This window comes from Pithys albifrons, chromosome 10 (assembly GCF_047495875.1).
Source record: "Pithys albifrons albifrons isolate INPA30051 chromosome 10, PitAlb_v1, whole genome shotgun sequence".
Taxonomy (NCBI): domain Eukaryota; kingdom Metazoa; phylum Chordata; class Aves; order Passeriformes; family Thamnophilidae; genus Pithys; species Pithys albifrons.
Window position 1 is genome coordinate 19,143,805 of NC_092467.1, and position 26,972 is coordinate 19,170,776.

Below are 26,972 nucleotides of genomic sequence, written 5' to 3' on the forward strand. Positions count from 1 at the left end.
CCCACTGTTTTGTAGACTTCTTGAGTTTGTGGCCATATTCAGTGCATCAGGCACGTGTCTGTTTTAGGCCCTACTGGGAACACAGGTTGGGTAGTTTTGGTATCAGGCTTCTGACTGTTCCCCCAGTGCTTTCTTCCCTGGTGCTGGGATCCTGTGCATCTGGAGCAGGAACTGATCACCTCTGGGTGATACTGCCCTCTCTGCAGCAGCCACACAGCCGTGGTGCTCTGCAATAACTATGTGATGGGTCAATGCTGCTGTAGGGAGTAGCAGGTCCAGGGAATGTCTGGATCTCATGCCCCTGGGCTAGGCTGGTTTGAGAGAGCTGAGAACATGTTATGTTTCTCGTGCACCACATGAGGAGCTAGGGTGAATCAGGGGTCTGAGCAGGACAGGAAGGGGTTATCCAAACACACCACCTACCAAAAGGTCTGAAGCACTTTGGGTGAGATGCCCGAACCTCTGTGCCCAGCATGAGTCCTTGCTGAGGCCACCATTAACAAGTAGCCTCTGCCTCCTGCCCACTTGCTGCGGGTCTGTGTGGGTGTTATGGGTTTAACCAAGTCAGGCATGTGCTCTTCTGCGCTGAGCACTGGAGTCCAAAGTATTCCAGCAGATCTGGAAGATGTTTTCTGCTTTCCCCTAAGGCTGTGCTTGCAGGCTGAGTATGCACACTGGGTGAATGTGTTTTTCAAAACATTTGAGAACATTCTCTAAAAATGGTGTTTTGCTTTCTCCAGCAGCATTGGTACATTGAAAAGGATGAACATATGTGAGCTTTATTATTTGAGTTTTTATTACTTGGATATGAGATTTATAGTTCAGAAAGGTAAACTCCTTACTATCAAAGGAATTATATTTGAAAGGCCTAAATATACAGTTCTGCACAGTTTAAATGCTGCCATGGTAACCTGCACTGCAGGGTGATGGGGAGCTGGCAGCAGGCATTTTTTGGGCACTGCTCAGCAGCATCAGTAAAACAGTAAGCTGATGATTTTGCTGCTTGCCTGGAAGTCACATGGAGAAGTGATGGAAGGCACAGACTTTTCAGGTAACCTGAGGCCCAATCCAACAGAATCTAGGGGTTTATGTGACCCCTGAAGCTGGGCTCCACAAGGGGCTGTGGCATCAGCTCACAGCACCAGTAGGGACAACCCACAAGGCTTCTCTCTTTCCAACTTGCCAAGGCTGGAGCACAGTTTTGGAGGGTAGTTGTCTTTCAGCCTCTGCATTCAGGTGTGATGAGCCCAGCAGTAAGACCCTGGCAGGAAACACATGGGTGGGCATTGCCCAAGCACCATGGCAGTCAGAGCACCTGGGACTGCAGGTGGATGTGAACTGTGGGTGTCTATCTCAGGAGCAGCTGAGGGGAGCCCTCTGCCCTTCTCCCTCATTGCCATTGTGGAGGGAGCTGAGCACAGCTCCAGGGAAACCCTGCTCAGAGCAGGTCCTGGGCACAGCAAAACTGATTGTCATGCTCAAAATTTTCTGAGTTTTGGGGAGTTTGCCTCTCACTTTTTAATTCTGGTTATGTCCTTCTGAGAAATCCTGACATGAAAGGCCTGTGAGTCTATGGGGGCACAGGCTGGGAGTTGAAATCATTCTTGAGGCACTGACCTAGAAAATGAGAGGGTTCTGTTTTATAAAGAAATCCCTAAAGGCAAAGCCCTCACTCACCGGTTAACCTACCCCTGAAGCAGAAGCACAGATGATCCTGCTCCGTGGCAGCAGCATGGCTGGGGTGACTTGGGATGCAGCTTCTGCTGCCCAAAGCAAGGGATAAGGTGAATGGGGGCAAAATTCTGCAAGCCCAGGCTGTGGTGCTGGGGATTTGGGGGGGATCTTGCTCTTGCAGCTGGGCAGAGCCTGGATAGCCCCCAGCAAGGACTTATGGAATGTTACAGTTGATTGTGTCATTGTTACAGTGTGGCGTTTCAGCAATAGTGTTATTATTTTGAGAATACAAGCTTTTAATATGCCATTACAGCAGCTCTCTGCTTGCTCTGCCACTGACCTCAAGATGTCCCTGCCCACAAGCTGTTTTTTTTTTTAAACTAATCTGTGCAGCTGCATATAGTTATGCCATAGTATATTAGATTTTGAGCCTCAAGCACCAGTGGCCAGTAGCTGTATACTCAAATGCTTTAACTACCTCTACCAAATCTCCAAAGACACGATACAATTCTCCAGCAAATGGCTTGACTTTCTATCTTGTGCTACCAGTTTTACAAAGGAAGAGGTTAAAACAAACAGGACTTCAATATAGAGCCAGTAAATACTTGGAGAAGGATTTGCTATGCTTCAACATTTTTTTCCCCTACAAATGCAATCTTTGATCTAGGAGCAAAAGCCACTGTTTGTCAGACATTAGAAATTATATCCCAGTTGCCAGTTACAAAAAACCCCATCAGCTAAACAGCATTAACAAAACTAAGCTGTCTTGGATAGAAACCACTTTTGATGGGAAACTGAATCCCATCCCTTTCCAGTGAGCTGGGTGGCAGTTTTGATTCCCCACCCACTGATGAGAAGGTTGGTGGGCAAATGGCAGCCATATGGCACCAATGTGAACCCCTCAGTCCTGAAGCTACCTTAGCTTTTCTTTGTGTACGTTCCTCATGGAGCAGTGTGGGTGGCTCCAGCTACTTGGGCTGTGCGCAGCTCCATGGCCTGATTGGGAACTCAGGGAACAGGCCAAACCCTGGAGCCAAGAGCAGCCTGAGAGACCCGCGGGGCTGCCTGCAAAGGAACAGGGAAAATACCTGCTGACGAAAAAGCTTCACCACTATATGGTGAAAATGCTACCCCTGTTCTGTGATGTAAAATGAGTTTGGGTGACCAGCACGTTGTCCACCTTTATTAAATCAAGAGGTTTGTGTCTAACACCTGTCAGCCTCACCTCCTTCCACTTTGCAGTGCAACCCCTACCAACACCCCTCTATGGCCCCTCACACTGGTGAAAGGGGCTGGTACGTTAGCCCTGGAAGAGAAGGCAGATGAGGGGAAGCAGGGATGTCAGTAGCATTTATCCAAGGCCTTTGTGACAGTGCCAAGATGTTTGTGTCACTGCATGAATTCCCTGTCCCCAGAGAGCAATGCTGTGCAACAGCCTGTCCCCATTGCAGCAGGGTGGGCATGGGCACGGTATCACAGGAGGGTTGCCCACTTCTTTTGCACAATCCCGGGGCATTATCAGTTAGATAAGCTGTGTGTCTTATGGTCAGGTCAGTATAACCTGGGCAAAGTCAGCCCAGACTGCAACAGCACCGAGAGTTTCCAAAGAATAAGGATAATTAGTAGCTTTTGTTACACAATAATAATAATTGACTTTAACTATATTTTAATACTTCTAAGCACTTGTTTCAAAAGGCAGGACTTTCAGGGCATTCAGTTGGTGAGGTGAGAACAACAGCACTTGTGATGATTTTGGTTCAGCAAATATAGTCATCACCTTGTTCCCTACCCCCTCTCCCTCAAAGGGTTTGTGTGGTTGATAAGAAGTTGATAACTCAACAAAATTCACTGTGCCTGTTAATAATTCTTCTATAAAAGCCACAGATTTCCTCTTGCAGACTTCAGTCACTTTTAGCATGAAAGGACTCATCGTGACCCTGGTACTCGCCCTTGTGGGTAAGTTGAAGCTTTACCAGCACTTCGAGCTGTGACAGCCACTGTGATTCTGAGCAAACCACATCTCCTCAGGGTTTTTCAGGGATATTTACAGCTTCATTTGCTGAAGCCCTTTTATGGCTTCAGCTGTAAACTATTAGCTTTCAGTGCCTATACTCAGCAATAGGAGAAAAGGCAAGCAAGCAGCAGCTGCTGAGTGGGGCTGGCATGGGCTTGGTGTTCTGGGGGTGCACCTCATGAGCCCATTACTAGTTGTTTGCCAACCATTAGCACACTGACTAAATGAATAATACATGAAAGGATCTACAAGGATGGGCTTTTTTCAAGCATACTTCTCTTTCCTCCCTCACAGGGGGCCAGAAACAGGACCTCGGTAAGTGGCTCTTGCTGCAAGCCAGCGGCTCCCACGTTGTCTTCCCCTACAGCCTTGCCTTGTCCACTGCTTGCATCTGTTTATTGGCAGTGGCAGCCTCACCCTTCTTTGCTGAGGTGGTTCAAGTAACATCACAATAGTCATAGCCAAGGAGGTGTTTCTGTCATATTTTTTTCCTATTAGAACCTGTTTTTCATATGGGCAAGACGTATCTGTATGGCTATGACAGTATCATCGTGCATGGTCTGCCTAAGAGAGGCCTGGCGATGGCGGGGATGAGGCTCACTGCCAAGGTGGAGATCAGCCGTGTGTCTCAGACTGACCACCTGCTCCAGGTAAATCACCACGGGCATGGGAACCCACTCACGTGCCTGCATCACGTGGTTGTAGATACTCAGTTCAGGCTGGTAAAATAAATGACAAGGAGCTGCAGAGCTCATACAAAAGTTTAGGGCCCTTCCCACTGCTGAAATGACCCAGTGTCAGTCTGAGCAGTTTCTCTCAGGCAGTGATGATTCCCCAGCAAGGGCAGAGGTGTGGACATGGACAATGGCCTCTGCATACCTAAGACATGAAGGGGAGAGCCAAGGGCACTTCTGAAGGGTCTGCAGCTGTATCCAAAATGCTTTGGGTTACTGACAGGGACTTACAGAGGCACCCTAGCCTTCCTTGAAGCCTGCTTCTCTACAGGAGAGAGACAGAGCTGCTCCAGCGCTGCTGCCATCAGTTTTTGAGTTTCCTTGATTAAAGCTACCTTATGTTCATCTCTATGCAAAAATATGGCAGGCAACAGCTTGAAAGAAATGTCTTTAAGATAATTCTAATAAGGCAACACTAAGCTTGAATATGCAAATGAGTGTTCAAGCATGAAACATCATGTTTTTCAATCTGGTCCATAGCCTGAGAAAAGCTCAGGACTGGAATTCAGATATCACAAAAGAAAGACTCACCTGTCTCCATTATCTTTCTTTTGTTATTCTTCACATAGGCATTAATTCATATGTGAAGATTCTAATGGTATTGCCTGTGTTTAGCATAATTATATCAGATGTGGAAATGCTGTTACTCATCTAAAAGATTAAGCCAAAGAGCTTAAAATACTGGCATGGCATGAAAGACCACCAAAAAAGGGATTGAGAAGACACCATGTGAGGAGAAAGCTATAAAAGGTGCCCTTAGCATTCACCTTAGAAGTTTTCTCTGCCTGTAATCAAGTGCATATATTACAGAAACTGTGAAGGAATTCTTTTGGTCAAACTTTACACACAGCTGCAATTGCAGGCTCTGTGTAACTTCATTAGAATTGCTACAACTTTAGCAATGGCAGATAAGAATCTTTAGTAGGATTTAATTTGAGAAAATGTGAAAAGAGGCAAGCCACCATTGCAGCATTGATTATAAATGCCTAAAATAAAACAGAGCTGTTAGCCCCCACCTTTACCCTCTGTGCAGGAACAGGTACTTTTGTGTACAAGTGTGGGAAGTGTGTGTATGTGTATGGGACTAGATATGTCTGTGCATGCAAGCACACACTTCCCACTAGGTAGCAGTCAAAGACTAGTGCAAGCTTTACAGCTTGATATCCTCAAAGGGATGTCAGCACTTCCAAAGAATGTGTCAGCTCCTTCGATCACCTCTGCCCCTCCATCAGCTGTGCCATGGCTTTGATGCTCTGGGGTATGCTGGACCTCAAGCAGCAGCCAGAACAGTTCCCATGGGTTTAGGCAGGCAGGTGAGCAGTAATGGCTTACAGACTGAAGGGAGACCTCACTTGTTGTCTGTGTAAAAGGAGTGAGTATCCTGTTCATACAGATTTTTAGCAGCTCGTGTTTCACTTGCCCGACAAGCTTGATGAAGTTTTGAATCCTGTTCTCACAATCTTACGTTTTCTGGTAGAAATCCTTCCTAGAATATTGCATTTTTAAGGACACTTCCTAGGTCCAGCACAGGAGTCTGAGGTGAAAACTGTTTCCTGTGACGTTGAACAAGTGGCTTGTGCCTGGCCATGGATTGGAAGTGCCTAGTTTTCCTATTATAGCACTATTTCAAATGGATGATGAACAGTAAGATTGTTTTCCCACTTTTGTTCACAGATTCGATCACCAAAGCTGGAGGAACACAATGGCTTCTGGCCCATGGACTCCTTCATTCCATCTTTGAGACTCTCAGAAACGATTGCAGAGTGCCTCAGCCAAGCCTTTAAGTTTGAATACACTGAAGGAAGGGTTGGAAGTATTTTTGTCCCTGAGGACTGTCCCATTCTGTGCACTAACTTAGTGAGAGGGATTCTGAACATGATGCAGATAACCATCAAAAAGTCACAAAATGTGTATGAACTACAGGAGGTTTGTTTTTTCCATTCTGATATTATTTTTATTCTCATTTTACCATTACAGAGTATGTTGCCTATACATACCCTTCCCCAACCATTTTTTGACCTTTTTATTGCTCTTTCAAGTGGGAATTTCATTGACTTTAATCAATACTTGCAGGCTGGGATTGAAGGCATCTGCCAAACCAGATACATTATCCAGGATGACAGCAAGAATAATCGGGCCACCATTTCCAAAAGCAAGGACCTGACAGACTGCCAGGAGAAAGCAGTAAAAAACATAGGAATGGGATACATCCGCCCCTGCCCTACCTGTGTCCCGGTGAGAGCAGCATGGAGCCCTGAGCCACTGCTCAACACACACATTGCACCAAAGCTCAAGGGGAGTTTGGCTTGTCTGTGCTAACTAGCCCATTCCTCTTTCTGAGTGGGTCTCTTTGCACTTCTAGAAAGTCAGAAATATTAAGGGCACAGTGATGTTCACTTACAAGATGAAGTATGATGACAGCGGGGTATCGTTGACATCTGCTACATCTGAGCAGGTGTACCAGATCTCTCCCTTCAATGAACCCAACGGGGCAGCAATCATGGAGGCAAGGTAGGCACTGGGCATGTCCTTAGATTATCATAGCCAGGAGGACATGCCTGAAACATATTTACTGTTTATTTGTGAGATAACAAGAAGAATCTAGCCTGTGGCTGCCAAAGTCCAAAACACTGTACAGCCCTTGGGATGCCCAGCCAGGTCCTGTGCCCTGTTGTCTGGGCCACCTGAAACATCTGTCCAACCTCTCAGTGACTTTGGCAAACTCTCACAAAAGTCCTGCAGTAGTACAACTTTTCCACTTAATCGTGAGCAATGGATAAACAGAGAAGTGCACGATCCATTTGTGATCGATGCAATGGTCCTGCTGGGCACCCCTTAGTCTATTCCAATGTTGTACAAGTCCTCCACAGGCAAAATGCCATTACAGGTTACTGATGCATTTCCCTCTTTCCCTTGAAGACAAGAACTGTCTTTGGTTGGTGTTAAGAGGACTCCTATCAGTGCACCAGAAACTCGGCTACAAAAGCAGGGGAGTCTTCGTTATCATTTCTCAGGAGAACTACTACAGATGCCAATTCCTCTAATAAGGATTAAAAATCTAGATTTACAGGTATTAGAGGCTTACTATCACACTTCCATTATTTATAAGGTTAACAGATCATCACATAATTACTTTAGATATGAATCTTTCCAACAGTCTGTTTTTCCCATAGTTAACAGAAACGCTGCGCCAATTAATTCAGCATAATGAGAAAGGATCCACTAAAGAAGCTTCGGTCAAGTTCTTACAAATGGTCCAGCTTTTTCGTGTAGCAACCCTTGATCAAATTGAATCTTTGTGGCTGCAGTTTGTCAACCAACGTGCTTACAGGTAACTATTGCCTTCAGCCACGGATTCTGATCAGAGATGTCCTGGCCAATGGGGATAATGAATCCCCCTCTCTGGTAGGCCCTGGTTCCTGAGCACCATCTGTGCTGCTGGAGCTACTGACACATTCAGATTCCTGAAGCAAAAAATTCATGATGAGAAGCTGAATATCTGGGAAGCAGCTGCAACTCTCCCTCTTGCCTTCCATTTTGTTACACCAAACAAGCAAACCCTGGAAGTTGCCTCAGTGAGTACAGAGCATTCTTCCTTCTCTTTCCCCTCTTACTCCTTTTTAAAGGTGAATTCACAACATTATAAGTGAAATATGCAACATATTTCCTTCCAAATCTGTAAAATGCAAGGTATTAACTAAAATGGGCAATGCTTCAGAAGATGTTTCCAAATACTTGTTACCAAAAGTTTTTAATTATAGTTGACGTTTAAACCCACATACTCTAAGAAAACTGCTGTTGATTCTTTTTGTCAAAACAAAATCTTAAAAAAAAAAGACAAAGACAAGAAAATAATTTCATGTAACCAATATTTAAAGTGCATAAAGCATAATTGGGGTGAGTCTATTTAATTTTCTTGTAGGTGAATGTCTAGTGTTTGATTTAACTTCTGAAAATATTTAGAAAAAGGACTAATCAATTTTATCTGTTTCTCAAGTGAAATTTTTACTCCTGTTTTCACTAGAAGCAGTTAAAAATTATATTTCTTTCTTCTGCAGACTTTTCTGACCTGTCCCCAAATACAGAGAGTACTGATGCATCGGATAATTGTTTACCTGGGTTATGGTAGCATGGTAAACAAATACTGTGCTCAGTCTTTATTGTGTCCAAATGAACTTCTTCAGGTAGGTGACTCTCATTTCTTATTTGTAAAAGGTGAAGAAATTTTTAAAAAGCCTCTAATTTAACTTTCACAATTCTGGCAATTAGGTAATTTGCTGTTTGCATGCCTCACTCTTAGCTGTGATTATGTGCAAAATTGCAAAGACAGAATGAAACACCAAGCTGGTGCCTTTGAAAGATCGGGTCTTAGCAGTTCAGAATTTCAAATGTAGTTGTAGAAGTCCATGGGGATAATGGTCTGAAACCGAATAAACAGCCTGAAACTGAGTTTAAGTATGACAAGGTGAGGATTAAAGCAACATAATTGTGATATTATGAATCTACTTCTACATTAGGCAGTGTTTACTTGAAAGACATATTAAAAAAGCAGTAAAGTGTTAATATAAGCAAAGGTCTAGATACGTCATTCATTAGGGCTTCCAAAGAGGCCCTGCTACATAACAGCATATTACTGTCAGAAATATTCAGGACATTGTCCTTGGACTACGCAGCTCCAGCTCCTTGCTTAGAAAGACTGCAACACTGCTGGTGTTTGACATGTGTTTAAATCTTCCAAAAGAGAGTGAAAGAAAGCCAAACCACCAGAAGGGTAATTTCTCTTCTCAGAACAGCATAACTGTTTAAGTAAACTTGCTATTGCTTTAGGAAGTGAAAAATATGCAAGTGCAATTTGGCAGGGGTGGCAGAGGTGCCCCAGGGAATGGCATCAGCTCAGCACTACCTTTGAATTTGCAGTAGACTGTCTGGTGCAGGCATCCACCTGGGATTATCTCCTACTCTCAAGCACAATTCAAAATCAGTTACAACACTGTGTAAGGAGAAAACCAAGTTTATTTGTATTGTCCATGTTTGGTATCCTGAGAGCCATGGTGAGATTTTTCTTGGGAGCAAAATCTGAATAGCTCTATTCTGGGATTTGCAGCAGCACTTGTTTTGGTGGTATGGCAATGCTTATTTTTGTGCATTATTATAAGATCATTACCTTGTAAGATTAACACAGCCTACTCTGTTTTCAGCCACTCCATGACCTTGCTACTGAAGCCACCAGTAAACGCGATGCCAAAGACATGTCCTTGGCCTTGAAAGCCATTGGCAACGCAGGAGAGCCAGCCAGTATCAAACGCATCCTGAAGTTTTTGCCAACATTTTCCTCAGCTGCACTTTCATTACCAAACAGAATTCATGTTGATGCCGTGTTGGCCTTGAGAAAAATTGCCAGAAAAGACCCTCCAAAAGTAACTGAAATTATTATTTAAACAAATATCTTAAAGGTTATGGATTGGATTTGCTTAGTGATTCAGGAATAATAAAACCATTAGGTAGTATTAGCAGCTCTGGGCAGGTTTCTCAGTTTTTGGTCTTCCTCTTGCCCACATTGCAAATTCCTGACATCACCCCACTCTTGCTGATATTCTGGGAAAGAGTATGCTTTAGTAACTGTAACACTGGACCAATTTCTGATGTCTGTTCCTCCCAGCCCTGCTCACTGTGCACCCAGCAATATATTTATTTTCAGTGTCAGGTCCCATGTTCAAGTTTCTCTATCGGGTTCTGCTTTTCATCCACTGCAGAGCATATATGCACCATTTAGGAAACACTCCTCAGTGGGAAGTTATGAGCTACTCACAGGTTGTATTTTCCTCCTCTAGGTAAGGGACATTGCCCTTCAGGTCTTTAGGGACATCACACTTGCTCCTAATGTCCGAATGGTGGCTTGTGTTGTCCTCTTCGAAACAAAGCCTGCTCTTCCAATGGTGACAGCTCTGGCCAGCTCGCTGCTGACAGAGCCCAGCCTGCAAGTAGCTAGTTTCACATATTCACACATGAAGGCTTTGGCAGCAGGCAGGATCCCACAGCTCCATAAACTGTAAGTAGAGGAAGATGTACATTTTTAGTAGCAAATGCTGATGTTTTTCTTGCCGTTTTCTAAGAATTTGGTCACAGTCAACTCTCTTCATATGATTTTAACTCTGTTACTCAGATCTTCTGCTTGCAACATTGCCATTAAACTCCTGAGCCCCAGACTTGACAGGCTGAGCTATCGTTACAGCAAGGTCATTAATGTCGGTGATTACTCCCGTGAGTACCAGGTGCCCTGTGCACTCCTTCTTCTTACGTAACCAAATACCTCTATTGTGTTTTGTGATTTTCATCCAAAATCCAATCATAGGTTGTGAATTTAGTGAACTCTAGAAATAGAAAAAGCCCAAGAGCATCCTAACATGAAAAATTCCCTGAGGGTGTTTCACAACATCTGCTGGGGAAAGTGGTGCCTGCACATGGATTTTTAGGCCTCCTTCTTCAGTCCCTGGGGTTGCATTGACTCTTCCCTAGAGTGAAGTTCTCCTCTAGAAGTTGAAAAGTTGAGGACCTGTGGGATTGAATCCTGACAGAACCCTTTGTGATCTACTACAGCTTGTACCTGAGGTGGCTGTACCAGACACCTTGGAGACCTTAACAAAAATCCCTGCTGCTTTTTATTCCTGTGATAGCTGAATATCAGGCTGGTGCCATTTGGAGGATCTATCTAATGAACAGTCCCAGCACCATGTTTCCATCTGATATAATCACAAAAGTAAGAGGATATTATGCAAATACTGCAACAGATATTATTGAGGTAAGTATTGCATTAAAACAGCCAGCTTTGGACTGTGATGTAATGTTTAACTCCATCTCTGGCTGTGAGGGTGGATGTGGAAGAGAAAATTGAGATAATGATTATGATTTTACTTAGGCATCTTCTTTTATTTGGGCTTCCTGACACATACATTTATCAGTGAACACATCCAGTACAGGCATGAAAATCTAGAAGCAGAGGAAAGTTTATGCAGTAGAACATTCATCTGCCCACTAAAGTCACACGGGATCTAGGGTATTTTGCATAAGTACAGGGAAATAGCAACTGAAATTAAATTTCATCCAGCAAGGCAGCCAGGGCAGCACAAAGCTCCATGTAACAGCATGCAGGTATTTACTAAGCTTCTTGGGCAAGCTTTGTAACCTGGGCTGAGCTCTGTGTTGCCCTAAAATTATCTCTGCTGACTAATTCAAAGCTGGCTGGCTAAGCATGTCCTCAGCATCTGCAGCCATAGCTTGCAGTCATCTGCCAGGTAGACACAGCCTTATAATGCAATGGCTTCATGAAGCATGTATTTATTGTGGCCTCAGTCAGTGTAATACAAGGTACAAGGGTTTTCCTGAGGACTTTTGTACTTGGGCTGCAACACCTGACTCTGTTTCCTACAGGTGGCTCTCCGGTCACAAGGCCTAGCCAAGCTTATCAGGAAGCAGAACATTCGCTTTGCTGAGTATGATACATACAAGACACTGAAGGAGCTCAGTAAAACGGTATGTCTCTACACACCCTTCTGATCTGTTTGCAACAGATGGCTCCTGCCAGCACCAGGGTTGCATCACTCACCTACCAAGCCATCCCTTTGATGTTTCAGTAGCAAAGGAGTCAGTCATCCTCTTCGGTCATGGAAATATGTACTTGCATTGTACTTACGCTGTCAACAGATGCCACCTTTTCACTCAACATGTGTCAGCTCTTAATGTAGAGTACAAAAGATGATGATGTTTCTGGGAGCCAAAATGTTTTAAAGTGTATGTTAAACACACTAAGTGGTTGGTCTTCTCTTTTAAAATGGGTGTTGAATAAGATTTGTCTTCAGGATTCCTTGGGTGTCACCTACCACTTAGCAGCAGAAATTACCAAGCCTTTACCTCATCCTTACATGGGGAAACTCTCTCTGAAATCAGTTATGAAATGTAAGAGTCACATTGATTCAGACCTGTAAGGGGTCTGTTAGTTTTTTGGCTAAGCAACTACGGTTTGCATCATTTGGATAGGATCTCCTCTTTGCTGACACATGACTCTATTTGAAGTGACATTTTCTGCTTCTTCCCTTTCTCCCCTTCTCTCCTTAACACCACAGTTTCTGGGATGGAAAGAACTGCCTTCCGAAGACCCTCTATTGTCTGCTTACATCAAAGTATTGGGCCAAGAGATTGCCTTTGTTGACATTGACAAAGATGCCATTCAACAGCTCATGATGGTACTGACAAAGCTGTTGTCTTTTTTGTCTCCAATGCTGAATAATTTCCTTTCCCTGTCTCATCTTACCTACTCACTTAATGTATTTTTCTGTTTTCAGCATCTAACTGGATCCTCAAACTGGCAGCCAGTGGTAAAAAAGATTGTAGAAGAGGTCCAGAGAGGCATTTCAGACCGCTGGACCCTGCCAGTGATGGTGGGCGAGCTGTGGCACGTTGTCCCCACAACGGTCGGTGTGCCGCTGCAGCTTGGGCTGTGCGGGGCTGTGGTGGGCCAGGCTGCGGCTGACGGTGAGCTTGGGATGCCAAACCGAGCAGTTTCCACACAATAACTGTGGGCCCAATCCCTCACTGAAATTGAATCCCTCTATAATCTTGAAAAATACCTTTGTAGTGTGGAAACACTAGTGATCAGCTACCCCCTAAGGATCTGAGAAGTAACTAGTATGTTTCATCTAAGACATATTTGTAAAACTCTGGTTTGGAGTAGCAACCTTTAAATAATCGTGTAAAGTATTTCAAAATGTAAAAGCGCTGCCTATGTGTTAACTACCACACTTATTGAAAACGTGTCTCCAGAATTTTTTGTTTCTGGTGTGGCTTCACCTAGAGCACTGGGAGCAGTTTTGGGCACCACAATATAAAGAAAACCTTAAGCTATTAGAGAGAGTCCAAAGGAAGGCCACAAGGATGGTGAAGGGTCTGGAGGGGAAGCTTTATAAGGAGCAGCTGAGGTCACTTGGTCTGTGCAAGTCTAGAAAATAGGAGACTGAGAGGAGACCTCACTGCAGTATCCAATGTCCTCACAAGGTGAAGTAGAGGGGTGGACACTGATCTCTTCACATTTGTGACCCATGGCCCCATTCAAGAAACCAGCATTAAACTGAGTCAGGGAGGTTTACGCTGTAGATCAGGAAGAAGTTTTTCACACAGAAGGTGACTGAGCACGGAAAAGGCTCCCCAGGGAAGTGGTCAGTGTCCCAAGCCCATCTGAGTTCAAGAAGCATTTGGACAACACTCTCAGGCACATGCTGTCATTCTTGGGTTGTCCTGCACAGGGCCCAGAGTTGGACTTGATGTTGTGATGAGTCCCTTCCCACTCAGCATATTCCATGATTCTCTGTTCATATGATTCCTGTCTGTCTTTTGCAGTGGATATACAAATGTCACCACCATTACCTGACAATTTTAGACCTTCACAGTTGTTGGAAACGAAGATGGATGTTCATGCTGACATCAGGCCAAAGTAAAAATTACATATATTTTCACATACACACACAAGCATTTCTATTTATATTTGAAGTAGATATGTGATCTCATGTTGTTACATATGGGTCCTATTTGTCCCAGATTTGGGAACAGCTGTGTTAGTCCAGAGCAGTGAAGTTGTGAAAAAGCAATAGAATACCCTGATGCTTTACAACCCTGCAAATGTAGCAATGTGCACTGTATCCCACAGGATACTGTTCAGTTATGCCATTGCTAAAAATGTTCACATTTGTACTTGTTCAGTGACTAAAGATACTAAGCTGTGAAAATATATTTGCTTATGTATCAACACTTTTATACAATTTCAGCATAGAACTGCATCACCACCTGGCTCAAGCCAGAAGGATTTCAGGGAAAAAAGGGAAATGCTTCTGGATCCACAAAAGCAACAGTACTAATATGCTAATACTAATAATTATAATAATAGTAGTGATAATAATTAAAAAGTAGGCACAATCTGAAGTGACAAGATTCTGGCATTAGATCATCCTCAAGCAATGTATCAGTGACAAGGCAGTCAGAGGACCCATGTTAGCTTTGTTATTCAGATAAATCCCTTCATCTTTTCCAGGGGCACTTCAGCTTTTTTCTTATCTTACTAATCCATCAGTAGTGAATCTTAGAATAAACAGAACAGCATGAAAATGTGATTTTGCATTTCAAAGTTAATCTGTAATGATGCTTGATTTTATTTCCACTCTTTCAGGGTGTATTTTCATATGATTGCAATGATGGGGATTAATACACAGTACTTTCAGAGTGGTCTTGAATTTCATGCAGAGTTCAGGGCCAACACTACAATGAAATTTGATGCCAGGATAAATATGAAAGAGAAAAATTTGAAGATTGAAACACTTCCCTGCCATCAGGAGGCTGAGCTTGCAGCTGTGAGGTACAGAAGATCTTGTTGCATTTTGTTTACTCTGTGTTACTGACTGTGAGCTCACTGTTATAAAATCACAAGGACAGAACTTCTTGTTAAGGTTTGCCATACCTTGGCAGCCACATAAAGCTTAGCACTGTCTTGCACCAGCAAAGATGGGTAAGCAAAATTAGCAGGAGTTACGTGTGTGCCATTTATTCACAGGAGTGAAGTTTATGCTATTTCAAGGAACATGGAAGAAGTAGATTCTGAAAAAGAATCCCAGCTTATCCCCAAAGAAGTACCAAATATCTCTGACCAGCCATTTGAGCCACCTGAAGGATCTTCAAGACCTGGTAGCTGGAAGGTAAGGAGGCCTCTTACCATCCATACAGCAGATGGGCAGAGAACAGCAGCTCCTCAGAAGTGCTGGGCTCCCATAGCACAGGAGCTGGCTAACTAGATCATAAACACAGGAATGGTGAGATTCAGCAGGGGCCTGACATTTCCCAAACCAAGCCTAAGACCCAATGGGTTTAAGACATGATCATTCACAGTATATTTACTCTCCTCATTGAATGCAGGCAGGGCTGCTTTGACAGTCTTCCTATTACTTTAAAGTCACGTGGAGGGGATGAGAAATTCACAACCTTTGTACAGTATCCCTCTTTTTTTTCTGAATCAGAGCACTGTAAAAATTATGGTTCATAGGCAGGATATAGATTTTCTTTCCAAATTCCGAGATAATCCCTGCAGTGAATTGATGACGCACGTTCTCTCTTGTGCTCTTCAGCTTCTGAGGCTGGCACGGGAAGGCTGCACTGACTTGGAAATAGGAAGGCTGGAAACCTGAAATGAGTACAGAGAGACAGCCCCTCTAAAGAGCCCTGCAGGTTCTCACTGGGAAGTGTTTTTGTGTCCCTTTGGGACAGGGTGGGTAAAAGAGCTGTCCTCTTCCACAGCACACTTTGCAGGAAAAGTCACTGCTTCCAGTGGTTGGTTCTCTAATTTTAAGCAGTGCCTCTTTACTTAGGCAGGACTGTCATCATTCTCTTCATTAACTAGAGGAAAAATTTTAAGAGGTGGGACATCTTTTTTTTTGGTGGAAATAACTGTATCTGCCATACTTTTGTTTAATGCAGCAAATCAGTATTCCTAGTGTGATATCCAAAGGATATGAACAAGGTTCAGAAGAGACACATTACCCCAATGTAGGAAGACTTTACACACGCATGTTCTGTAAAACATTTGAAAGTCTGGGATGTTCTACTTGCCTCAGCCTGAAGTCACAAAATTCTGCTTTCTTAGGAAATACCTATCTGCACAAATTTGCTGGAGAACTTGAAGCCAAAATAATTTTGAACCCAGGTACAGTCATAACAAGTTTTTCTGTCAATCACTGTGAATGATGCTCAACAAGCACAACCCTGAATGTAAGTGTTTTGACTTTAGTTCATACAGATGCTGATATTGAAAAAATAGAGCTGGAGATTCAAGCAGGATCCAAAGCAGCTTCAAAAATAATTGATGTAGCAAGCTCAGGGTTGAAGGAAGAGGAAGAGACATCTCCATATGAAGACATTAAAGCTAAACTGAAGAAAATTCTAGGCATTGAGAGTGTGTTCATGGTAAGAGACTTTGAGCATCAGAGAGGGAATATTTGCTATAAATGAAGCCAAGGATTTCCACTGTGGAAAACTGGCATGGGAAGGCAAGGATTTGGGCTGGGAGGAATGGTACAGCTTATGCAGTGTGTGGGGACAGAAAATTCTATTTCCCTGAAAGCCTGTGGTGGGTAACTTGTCTGACAGCCAGAGAAATGTTACAAAATAAGCTATAAATTCATAATGTTTTCAACTGTTTTTGGAGGCTGCGAATAAAACACGGCGCCGCACAAAACGGATTAACAGAGAGTACAAGACTGCAGATACAGGCCTCTGGGCAGAGCCCAGTGCATCCCACCTTTCCAGTTCATCCTCTTCTTCTGCTGCCTCCTTTGCTGATGGTAAAGAGCCTGGAAATGATAGCAGGAAAGATGAAATAAGGCAATCTGGGAAGAAGCGTGGCAGTAAGAGCAGCAGCAGGAGCAGCAGTGGTGGGAGAAGTGGTGGCAGCAGTGGCAGTGTCAGCTCTGCTAGTGGTAAAATATGCAGCAGCAGCAGCCAAGAAGACCACGCTGGGGACAGGCACTGCATTGGGGACAGTGAATATTCCAATCAACAGGTAATTCACCCTGGCTGGACCTTTTTATACTTCTTGTAGTGATTGCTTTTGTACATCAGGAAATTGTGCTCATAGACCACAGACCAAAGAAAGAGGAACTCTGGTTCTCTGAAGCATTTCAGATTAGAATTTTCACATTTCAGAATATTTCAGTGTAAAATGTTTAAAAACTTGATTTTGTTTTGCTTTTTTCCATACTCAATATTGAATTTTTAATGCATTTATCAAAAGTTAGTTCTTTGCTTTCTCTCAGATCTTCTTACATACTGTCTGTTTTTACAGGTAAGCCTCCCTGTTTACCGGTTTTGGTTTAAGCCAGCAGATGAACAGGTACAGTTACTGCATATAGTGAGGGGCAGGGTCTACGACTGTTCTCATTAGCTTTGCTGCAATTACTCCTTAGTTCTCTGAGAATAAAAGTATCATAAATTGATTCTGCAACAACTTCCAGTGATAGGCAACCTGCTTCAAGGTGATTCTCTGCTTTTGCAGAACCCAGGAAGAGAAATCCTAAACAGCAGCATCACCTCCTCCTCTTCTTCAGCTAGCAATGAAGGCATCTCCAGAGCCATGTCTCAGGTGAGTGTCTTAGTCTGCAAGAAATCAAAACAATTACTTTGTATATCTAGTTACTACTATAACAGAATAGAAAAAATGTAGTGATTTAGCGTATTAGGTATATAGAAAGAAAGAACTGCCTCTTGTTTTATAAAGGTGAGCACATTGGATGCTCCTTGAATATTTTTTAATTTTCACTCCATACAGACTACATTTTTTAAATGAAATTGGAATGTATTGCTGTGTATGTTGAAATTGGTGTTACTCAGTAAATAATTCACTATAAAAATGAGAACACTTTAGAAGTGCTGACCTGCCTGATCAGAAAGTGGTTTCAGGTATATCTTTATTGTATATCTTTCTGTAAAAGTTCAAGAGTTTACTCTTCCACTCTTTTGTTCATTAGGTCTTCATTGCAGGGTCCTTCTGTTCATGTTAGCAGGACCATAAAAGGCCTTTGAAAAGACTTTGATTTTGCAGCAAGGCTCTGACTCTGAGAGAAACCCAGGTGTTTATTTGGGAGTGCCTGCATGGTACATAGTTAATGGTACCTGATCCTTCTGTAAGGACCGATGGAACTTGGAGCAGATTTCAGTAAAGAAAAATTTCACACATTTCAGACAATGACCTACATACCTACAAAATAGCAAGCCTTTCTTTGCTTCGATATTCCTTTTGCACCGGCAACTCCCAGTTTTTAGTGCAAGTAGCTTGTGGGGGAAAAGGCAACCTTCTCCTCCACTCATTTCAGTGCAGCTTGAATTCACATCTCTTGTCCATCTTTTCACTGTATTACTACTTCTCTGAACTCTTTCTCAACCACTGCTGCCTTCCTTCCCCCTAAGCCCTCTCCAGCTCTGTCTCACCTAATCCTTTTGTGTGTCTCCATCACTCAGATCTGGCAGCACAGGGAGGACCTGCTGCCCCACAACTAATTCCACCTAGAGCTCTCTCCTGGCCAGGTGTGGGCTCTGTCCCCACAGCTCAGGTAGGACACACAGCAGGAGCAGGTGCTCCCTCTGGCCACAAGGGTCCAACGGTGAACATGGCCACGTGCTGCTTCTTGTGCAAGTACCACACTGTGGACTGCACTGAACAGACTCCTCTGACAATACAAATTATTATGGCTTTAAACAAGTGGTTAAACCAATTATATCTAAAATACTATTAGCTAAACTAGAGGCTGCTAAGAGAGCAGTACTGATCTGGGTAGCTTGGGTTCTTTATACAGTATCATACTTCTTTTTGTTACAATTAAATTACTTTAAAGAAAAAAATTCCCAAACTGTTTCAGCTACATAAGTCATGACAGCTCTCCCTCGAAAGTCTGTGGCAAAACTACACATGAACTGAACAGACTGAGTGAGGATCGACACCGCTGTCCCATACTTCACATAAAAAGGCTGTTTGAATGAAACTTTTCCTTAGCAAATCTTTTTAACTGTGCTTTTAATATAGTAATTCTAATGTTTTGTTTATGTCTTTGGCCTCTATTTCCTCTCTACTGACTGAAGCCTACATTCCTGGGAGACAGCAAGCCACCAATACTGGCCGCAGTCCTTCGTGCCATCCACAGAAAGAAGCAGCCAACAGGATTACAGCTTGTCCTGTACACTGATGCACAACCCAAGAGATCAAGAATACAGGTGTTTGTTTCAAGCATCACAGGACCAAGTAGATGGAAACTCTGTGCTGATGCTTCAGTAATAAATTACAGAAAAGTATCAGTAAGTTTAAAATAGTCATCAGCTCAAATGTAAAGGAAACATAATTATCTTACTAAGTTTTATGCAAAAATTTACGTATTCCCTTCTACTAGGGTTCTCTTAAATGGGGCAAAGATTGCCAGGACTACCAGATTGCCTCTCAGATTGCAACAGGGCAATTTGCTTCTTATCCAGCTATGCAGATGAAGCTGGAGTGGCTAAAAGTACCTTCAATAGTCCAAACGACTGCAAGATGGTGAGATTTTACTTTACTTTTTAAAAAATTCACATATGTCAATGTTCCAAATAATTACAGTTCTACAATTTCCAAGCTAGAAAACGTCCCCTTAATCAAACAGAATAGTAAAAAATCAGATTACATGTGTCTGTTTTTATTGTGTATTCATTCCCTCAAAGCATAGTGCATTTTAGTTTGCAGGAAAACCACTTGGGATGATGGGATTCACCTAATCTATTGTAGACTTTTAATCTAAAGTGCTTTAATTAGGAGATAGGTCTCCTGATGCTTTCTGATTGATGGAGGCTCAGAGCAGAATCAGCCTCTTACTGGCTGTCCAGGGAGAGTAATTTCCTAAGGTAGTTATCTGGCCCCCGGATTCTGAAGCAGGTGATACAAATTATTTCCTATAAGGCTTATGCACATTAAATAGCAAATATTGTATGACACTGTAAGAAAACTGCATATGCTGGATTCAGTTCACGTATGTGTCTCCGTATGCATACAGTATCTGTTCTATTCCTGCAGTCTTTGTATTCACACATGAATTTGGCTGCAATAACATATAGATCCATACTGAAGCCCAATTTTTTTTCATAGTGCTACCAAAATGCAAACACATGCAGTAATTTAGTTAACTAAACATGCATGCATCACAAGTTTTCACATTAAAGGAATACAGGTGATTTGGCTAAAAAAATTTCTACTGAGGAGATTAACTTTTTTATACTATATTGAATCACTTGAAGTGCTGTTATCTGCCCTTATTAGAGGAGATGAAACCACCCAATTTACTATCCTGGAACAAAGCCATAAAACTGACCTTTTTTCTGCTCTGAGATTATGCCTTTTTATAAAGGAATATTTTCTGTATTTCTATTTTTGAGTCCCAAGCCTTTAAGGAAACCCAGTTGTAGAGGTTCCTCCATTAGTCTTAGTGGGCAAAGGATCCTTGCTCAAAGTTACCACTGCAGGTCTGACATATTAACATTAAATATTAATGTAATATTTTTAGCATGTTAGTATTTTAGCTTTATGCAATTGGTGCCTATTTTTAACTCTGAATGTGTTTAAAACAAGTATGTCATACTTTTCTTCTCATACCGCTCTACCATTCACTCTCAAGATCTTATTCACCCATTAACAAATAAATTTGCCTGGCCCTCCTTCCATACACAACATCATGTATCACCAAACCCTGATGCAAAACATGTCCAAAACAGAATGCACATTGCTTTATGGGGGTATTTTAGTGTGAACAAATAATAACCATTTTTTTCAAAGACAGATTATTGTTTCAATAATTTAATTCCTTTTTTTTCAGGTTCTACTCATTTCTTCCAGGAGCTGCATATGTGCTTGGGTATTCCCTAAGGCAACAGCTTGGTCCCTCTCACCAGGCAGCCTTGGTTATGGCTTTGACATCTCCAAGAACCTGTGATGTTGTTTTTAAGTTGCCAGAGGTAGCTATTTTTCACTACCTTTTATCCTGGAGCAGTCAGTACTTGTTAAATGGATGGTTAATAGCTTTTTTAACCCACTGGGTTTAAAAAAAAAAATTATTAGACTATTAAAAAGCTGACAACACAAGGCATTATATGCATGCAATTGATTTTGCTGTGAAAATATCTTACAATATATTTCTCTTTCTCATATAGCATGTAAATATAGGAAATAAGAAACAGGTTAAAAAACAACCATCATGATTAATAGCACTTTAACAATAACTTGTTAAAAAGACCACTCCTCCCCAAATCTTCAGAAAGATGACAGATTTTACTGTGTCCTGGAAATATAGTAAAACCAGACTGTAGAGAAGCATGATAGCCAAATAACAGCATTTGATGTATAGGCAAAGAGAGGGTGTACACCTCAGGTAAGCCAATTGTTCAGATTGTGGGAAAATGAGATGTACAACTATGCAAAAAGCTGAAAATTGGTGACTATCCAAATGCATTTATAGCACTGTTGTTCTACAGGTTGCAGATGTGTTACACTGTAGAACTATTTCACATGGTAGACAGAGGACTTGATTTCTTTTTCTGACCTAAACCCAGATGCTAATATAGATTTCAGTCAGCACAATCCTCCTGGAACATTAGAGGATATGCTATCTGATCTCTACACTGTACTTTGCATTTGCATTCATGTTTGTTTTCTGACTGATTTGCAGCTCACAATTTACAACAGAGCCATCAGGCTTCCCCTGCCATTCTGGTCACGTCCAGGCACTCTGATTTCAACACTATCATCCTCTGGCTGGAATGTCTTTTCCCAAGTAACACTTTCAATCATTGAAAGTCTTAAAGGTCAGCAAATAACTATCTACCCAGGCATTGATTGACTTTGCATATTTGTAAACATGATTTATACTTTTAATGTAGCTTGCAATTATTTTACATTCACTTAAAAGTCAGTTGGACTTCAGATAGGACTAAAGCATCCATATGAAAATCCGTGAGGCAGCAAAAATGTAAAGAAAAGGAGACTCACATTAGGAGGGTTAGACACACGGTTCTATGCCAAATAACAAATCCAAATACGTTCATTCCCAAATGCATTCATTTCAGCTTCACTGCACAGACTGCTCATGAAGAAAAAATATTACACAATCTATGAGAGGGCCATCTAAGTGACCTCTGATTTGGGGTGCTCCACTTGATTAGCACTGTTTTGTAGAAACTAAAGCAGCTTCAAAATTGCACCCATTAATTTCAAATCCTGCACTTTGATTATGAAGGGATTATTGTTTGATTAATGCTGTATTAAGAACTAATCACATTATACTTACTTAGGGTGCATTTTAAATAGAAAAGCTTTATGTAGTCTTACAATGTGACAAGGAGTCACATTTTGCTTTGAATCAGTGGGCTAACATCATACCATGGATATTTACATGGTGTCCCTGTTCCCAGCAGGGAGGTCAGAATTAGATACCTTTAAGGTCCCTTCCAACACAAGTCATTCTATGATATTGTGATATTTCTTTTGTAAACACCCAAAATAATCTGTATTAATTAAAATTGTTATTAAATAATTTCTAATCTGAGTTGGTAGGATTTCCAACAAAGTACCACCATTACAGTGAAAAAGAGAAAAGTGCAGTGTGGCATTTTTGCCTACTCACCTTCTAACTATTTCTAGTCCTGGTTGTGGTTCAAAAAAGGTAATAGCATTTTCTGTGGTGTTAATGATATGTGAATTGTTATTAGTCTTTGAGAAATTCTTTTGACTACAACAAAGCTAGAAAAGCCAAAAGGGAGTTGCACCAGCACCAGCTGTGAGCAGAATTTATCTCCCACAGTGACTGAATCATGAGTGGGTTGCACTGCTGCTTGGGGACTAGCAAAGTTTTGCTTTTGTATTACTGCAAATCTAATAGTTCATCTGATAGAATCAATTCATTTCTATGTAGGAATGTGTAGAACCAGAAAATAGAATTTTAAAAAATTAATTAATAATAAATTTAAAATAGAATAACTGCCTTATATAAATTATGAAAGGCTTACTTTTTACTGTTTTTTTTTTCAGCTCAGTGTTCAGTTTCCCAAAATATGATCACAACCTTCAATGGTGTGGAATTTAACTATTCAATGCCTGTAAATTGCTACCATGTCTTGGTGCAGGACTGTAGTCCAGAGCTTAAGTTCCTGGTGATGATGAAAAGACTTGAAGAGTCTGCTGACCTTACAGCAATAAATGTCAGACTTGCCAGCCAGTAAGTAACTGCAAACTTAATAAAAAATACATGTCAAGCTGAATGTGCTAGAAATGTGAAGATCAGATTGGTAGGGCAGATTGGCGCTAGCACAAGACTCATGCAAGAATTACTGACATCGATGGAAAGATCTGTAGAAGTGTCACAGGGATTTGGGACTCTCCTTTTTTAAGTGATTCTGAAATATATCTGAGGCTCACTGTAACCTAAAGTCTTTACTGCCCCAAATTCTGCATTATTTTTTTAAAACTGAACTATCTCATTTCAATTCTTAGTGATTAGGTAGACACATAAACTATAAATCCAAAAGGGACTATTGTAATCAGGTAGTCTGGCCTTTTAGTCTAAGCTAATAATTAGAACAAATTAGAACCCACACTCATTTCAGCAGAGTTGTTGTGAAGTGGACATAGCTAGAAAAGGCATTACTTATCCCACATTAGAAGCACTCTTAGATCATGCCTGCGTAGTTATAAAATGTTCTAATCTATTTGAAATTACTGGAAGACACACTTCATTTCATCCTGGAGCAATTAGCTCTAAATTGTAGGGGATTATGCATACCAAATCATTGTGGGGAGTGTTCTTCAAAGTGCATAAATAGACTTTGATCTGTAAGGTTTCATTACAAGTAATTATTTATTTCTGAAAATTGTGTGCCTAACTGTGCCCAAAATATTAGAGAAACATAGAGAAACTGGTACTCCCTGCACCTGTTTTGTGGAAGAACACAAGAGTGCATGTTTTATATGCTGTATCTTTTGTGATAAAGACATTCCTCATCACTGAACCATTCCTGATCTTTTCATACAGCTATTTGGATGAGCTTTTGATGTGCTTGATCTTCACATTTCTTCATTAGAGCAAACACTGCTCTGAAGAAAATACTACAATGCACAGACTATTCAGGCTGCAAGAGAACCCCTGTAGGGAATCCAATCTTCCTTTGACATGTAAAGCACCTTCAGTTTATGCAAATGTAGTAGCAATTACTGTTCTGCAGCAAGGGTCCTGTATCCTGCCTGAACCCTGGTCACAAGCAGACAGTCTGAGATGAGTAAAGCCAGGGAAAGGTGTACTGTGAGCACTCTTCCTGGCATGTTTTCCTGGGCCCTCTCAATCTTCTTTCTGAAGGGTAGCAGGTGATTAATACCAGAATGATGTAAGCATACTGCAATGATATTTCTACCAGAACTGGAAACTGTGAGTTGAGTAGGGCAAAGGAAAAGCATTTGTTTACACTAATTCCCTTTATTTAAAGTGAGGTTGAAATGTATGTTTCCAATGGACTGATCCAGTTGAAGATTAATGGTGTCCTAGCCCCAAGAGATGTTCCATACACATCTAACTCTGGTAAGAGACTCACCTTTATATTTTGTTTAATCTTGTCTGGCCTTTTGAAGAAGGAGAGGATGTGATCCTGCAAACACCTTTCAAGATAAAGATCATCCTAATTTGAGAAACAATTTAACATACTTTCATGCAAGCTTTCACACAGGGTGGCAAGAAAGATGAGCAAAGAAAGAGATGCTGATCCTGATCATCTTTGCACAAACCAAAACATGCAAGGCTGTCATGTGTTTTGCTGATCCTGGAGACCCATAGGAAAAGCATCTAGATGTCCCTGGCCACAGCCTTGTCCCAGGACTTCAGCTTGTTCCAGGGCAGAGAGCAGTAATCTTTCTCATCTGCCCCATCTATTTCAAGATACATTAGAGCCTGCAATGTGTCCCCAGGAACTTTAAAAAATGTGCTTGGTGAACTCTAAAACAGTAATTTCATTTTAGAAGAAATGTTATTTTTGGTTGCAGATGCAAGCATACTGATCAGCAGTGAAGAGGAAGGACTGGCACTAAAAGCTTCAGATTATGGCATAGATAAACTATATTATGATGGGCATAAACTTGAGGTAATTTTAAAAATTATTTTCAGTGGTTTTATTTTTAGAAGAAAAATATTTACGTGCACTTTTATTTCCACAAAGATTCAGGTTGCTTTCTGGATGGCTGGAAAAACATGTGGCATTTGTGGAAAATATGATGCTGAGAAGGAAAGAGAATATCAAATGCCCAGTGGTTATTTAGCTAAAGATGCAGTGAGTTTTGGTCAGTCTTGGCTCATCTCAGAAGACCCCTGCACTGGAGGTACTAATATTCTAACATATATTGCCTTCAACTATTAATCAGTCACATGAATAGGTGGTTTATATGAATTGTCATCTCATTTTTTTGCTATTTCTGTGATTAGTGTCCCCAAACTAAAGAAAAAGAAAAAAATTGTATTTCCTGAGTTTAGTAGTTCACTGGAAGTTCTGGTTTTGTTATATTTTTCTATCAACTTCTTATGCATTGTGTAGTTTACCTGAAGTTTGTGTATTCAGCTTAAAATTCCCTAAGATGTTAACTTAGAAAGTTGACAAAAGACATTTTATGTCAGTCTTGATGGATTCATTCTTTATTTCCATTCTGTTATTGCCAGGCTTTTAGTTTGGATAAAAATTAATTATCTAGCCTTGGCTATCAAACTAGAGGCCATTTGATGTGGAAAATACCTGTTTTAATTTCCTCAGGCTGAAGACCAACTTAATCTGAAAACATCAGCCTGGGAATGATTGATTGTTCTTACCATCCAGGTCCTATATAAAAACAACATGAATGTATTTGTAACATTAGAGTGAACTACACATTTTCTGTGGAACAGAACACTCCAAGCATGTTTTGACCTCTTTTGAAATATATTCGTAGATCAAGCTCCCATGGGGAGACAGGTCTAGGAAAGTGTGGATCACAGGCTTAAGGACTAAGTTACACAGGACTAAGGACTATTTAAGGACTAAACTACCAACAAGGCAGGTGTGATGCCATTCACTGTGCACCAGTGGATGTACAGATGTCTAGGAGCCATTAGTGTCCCAAAACTAAGTGCTGTCATAGTTTGGGTAAAGTTGATCTTCAGTTGACCAAGTTTTCACATCTCTCTTTTTTGATCTGGACATGTGTGTCCCACCTAGATCCCATTCAGTGAGCCTCTGTCCTTGTGACCATGCCACACATGCCTCATTTTCTCACAGCATAAACCTTTTGCAGGAAATTTACTCACTTCAATCAGTTTAGCTTCAGGTAGCTTGTGTTACTTCATTGATCCACTGGTCTCAGTTGTTGCTAATTCTACAAATTAAGTCCACAAAGTTATTTATTGTGCTTTAAGAGAACTTATGTTTTGTAGCTTGTAAGCTGCAACGTAAATTTGTCAAAATTGAGAAGCCAGTTGCATTTGAGAAGACAGCAGCAAAATGCTTCTCTGTGGAGCCAGTTCTTCGCTGCGTGGAAGGCTGTTCAGCAGCTGGGACTGTTCCTGTCTCGGTGGGCTTCCACTGTGTCCCTGCCGGTGAGTCTGTGGAGCGGGTACCCCTGAGCAACACAACCAGCACCTGACACCGTGATTGTGTGAAAAACCCGTGAGGTTCACCGTCCTAACACAGGCGTACCTCGATGTATAACCAACCCCTTGACCTGACCTCTTCTTCCTCCTTTTCTCGTTTACAGACTCTGCTCTCAGCCTGGAAGGACAGCATAGGCTGGGCCAGAAATCCGAGGACATCGTGAGCTCGGTGCCCGCTCACACGGCGTGTTCCTGCCCGCAGCAGCCGTGCCCGGTCTGACCCCCTACGGACCCGCTCCCACGGGGACCGGCCGGTCCCTTTCGGGCCATGCTCTGCTCTGGTCCTTCTCGCGATCT

General features: G+C 41.8%; 1 protein-coding gene across 1 annotated transcript; it reads left to right on the forward strand.

Annotated features, from left to right (window-relative positions):
* The first annotated feature begins 3,590 nt into the window (after positions 1-3,590).
* On the forward strand, positions 3,591-26,908 carry LOC139676261 (vitellogenin-2-like). Its single transcript, XM_071565031.1, has 35 exons — positions 3,591-3,630; positions 3,983-4,003; positions 4,187-4,338; positions 6,097-6,348; positions 6,496-6,657; positions 6,785-6,933; positions 7,342-7,492; positions 7,596-7,753; positions 7,832-7,997; positions 8,481-8,606; positions 9,621-9,839; positions 10,254-10,471; positions 10,586-10,694; positions 11,108-11,221; positions 11,851-11,952; positions 12,543-12,662; positions 12,762-12,951; positions 13,813-13,906; positions 14,636-14,821; positions 15,017-15,158; positions 15,934-16,159; positions 16,244-16,419; positions 16,661-17,014; positions 17,297-17,344; positions 17,507-17,593; positions 19,087-19,299; positions 19,392-19,534; positions 20,841-20,979; positions 21,690-21,825; positions 23,048-23,234; positions 24,496-24,587; positions 25,046-25,143; positions 25,219-25,378; positions 26,460-26,621; positions 26,780-26,908. Exons 1-35 carry the CDS (start codon positions 3,591-3,593, stop codon positions 26,893-26,895), a joined length of 5,208 nt encoding a protein of 1,735 aa, XP_071421132.1. The 3' UTR covers positions 26,896-26,908.
* Positions 26,909-26,972: the final 64 nt, after the last annotated feature.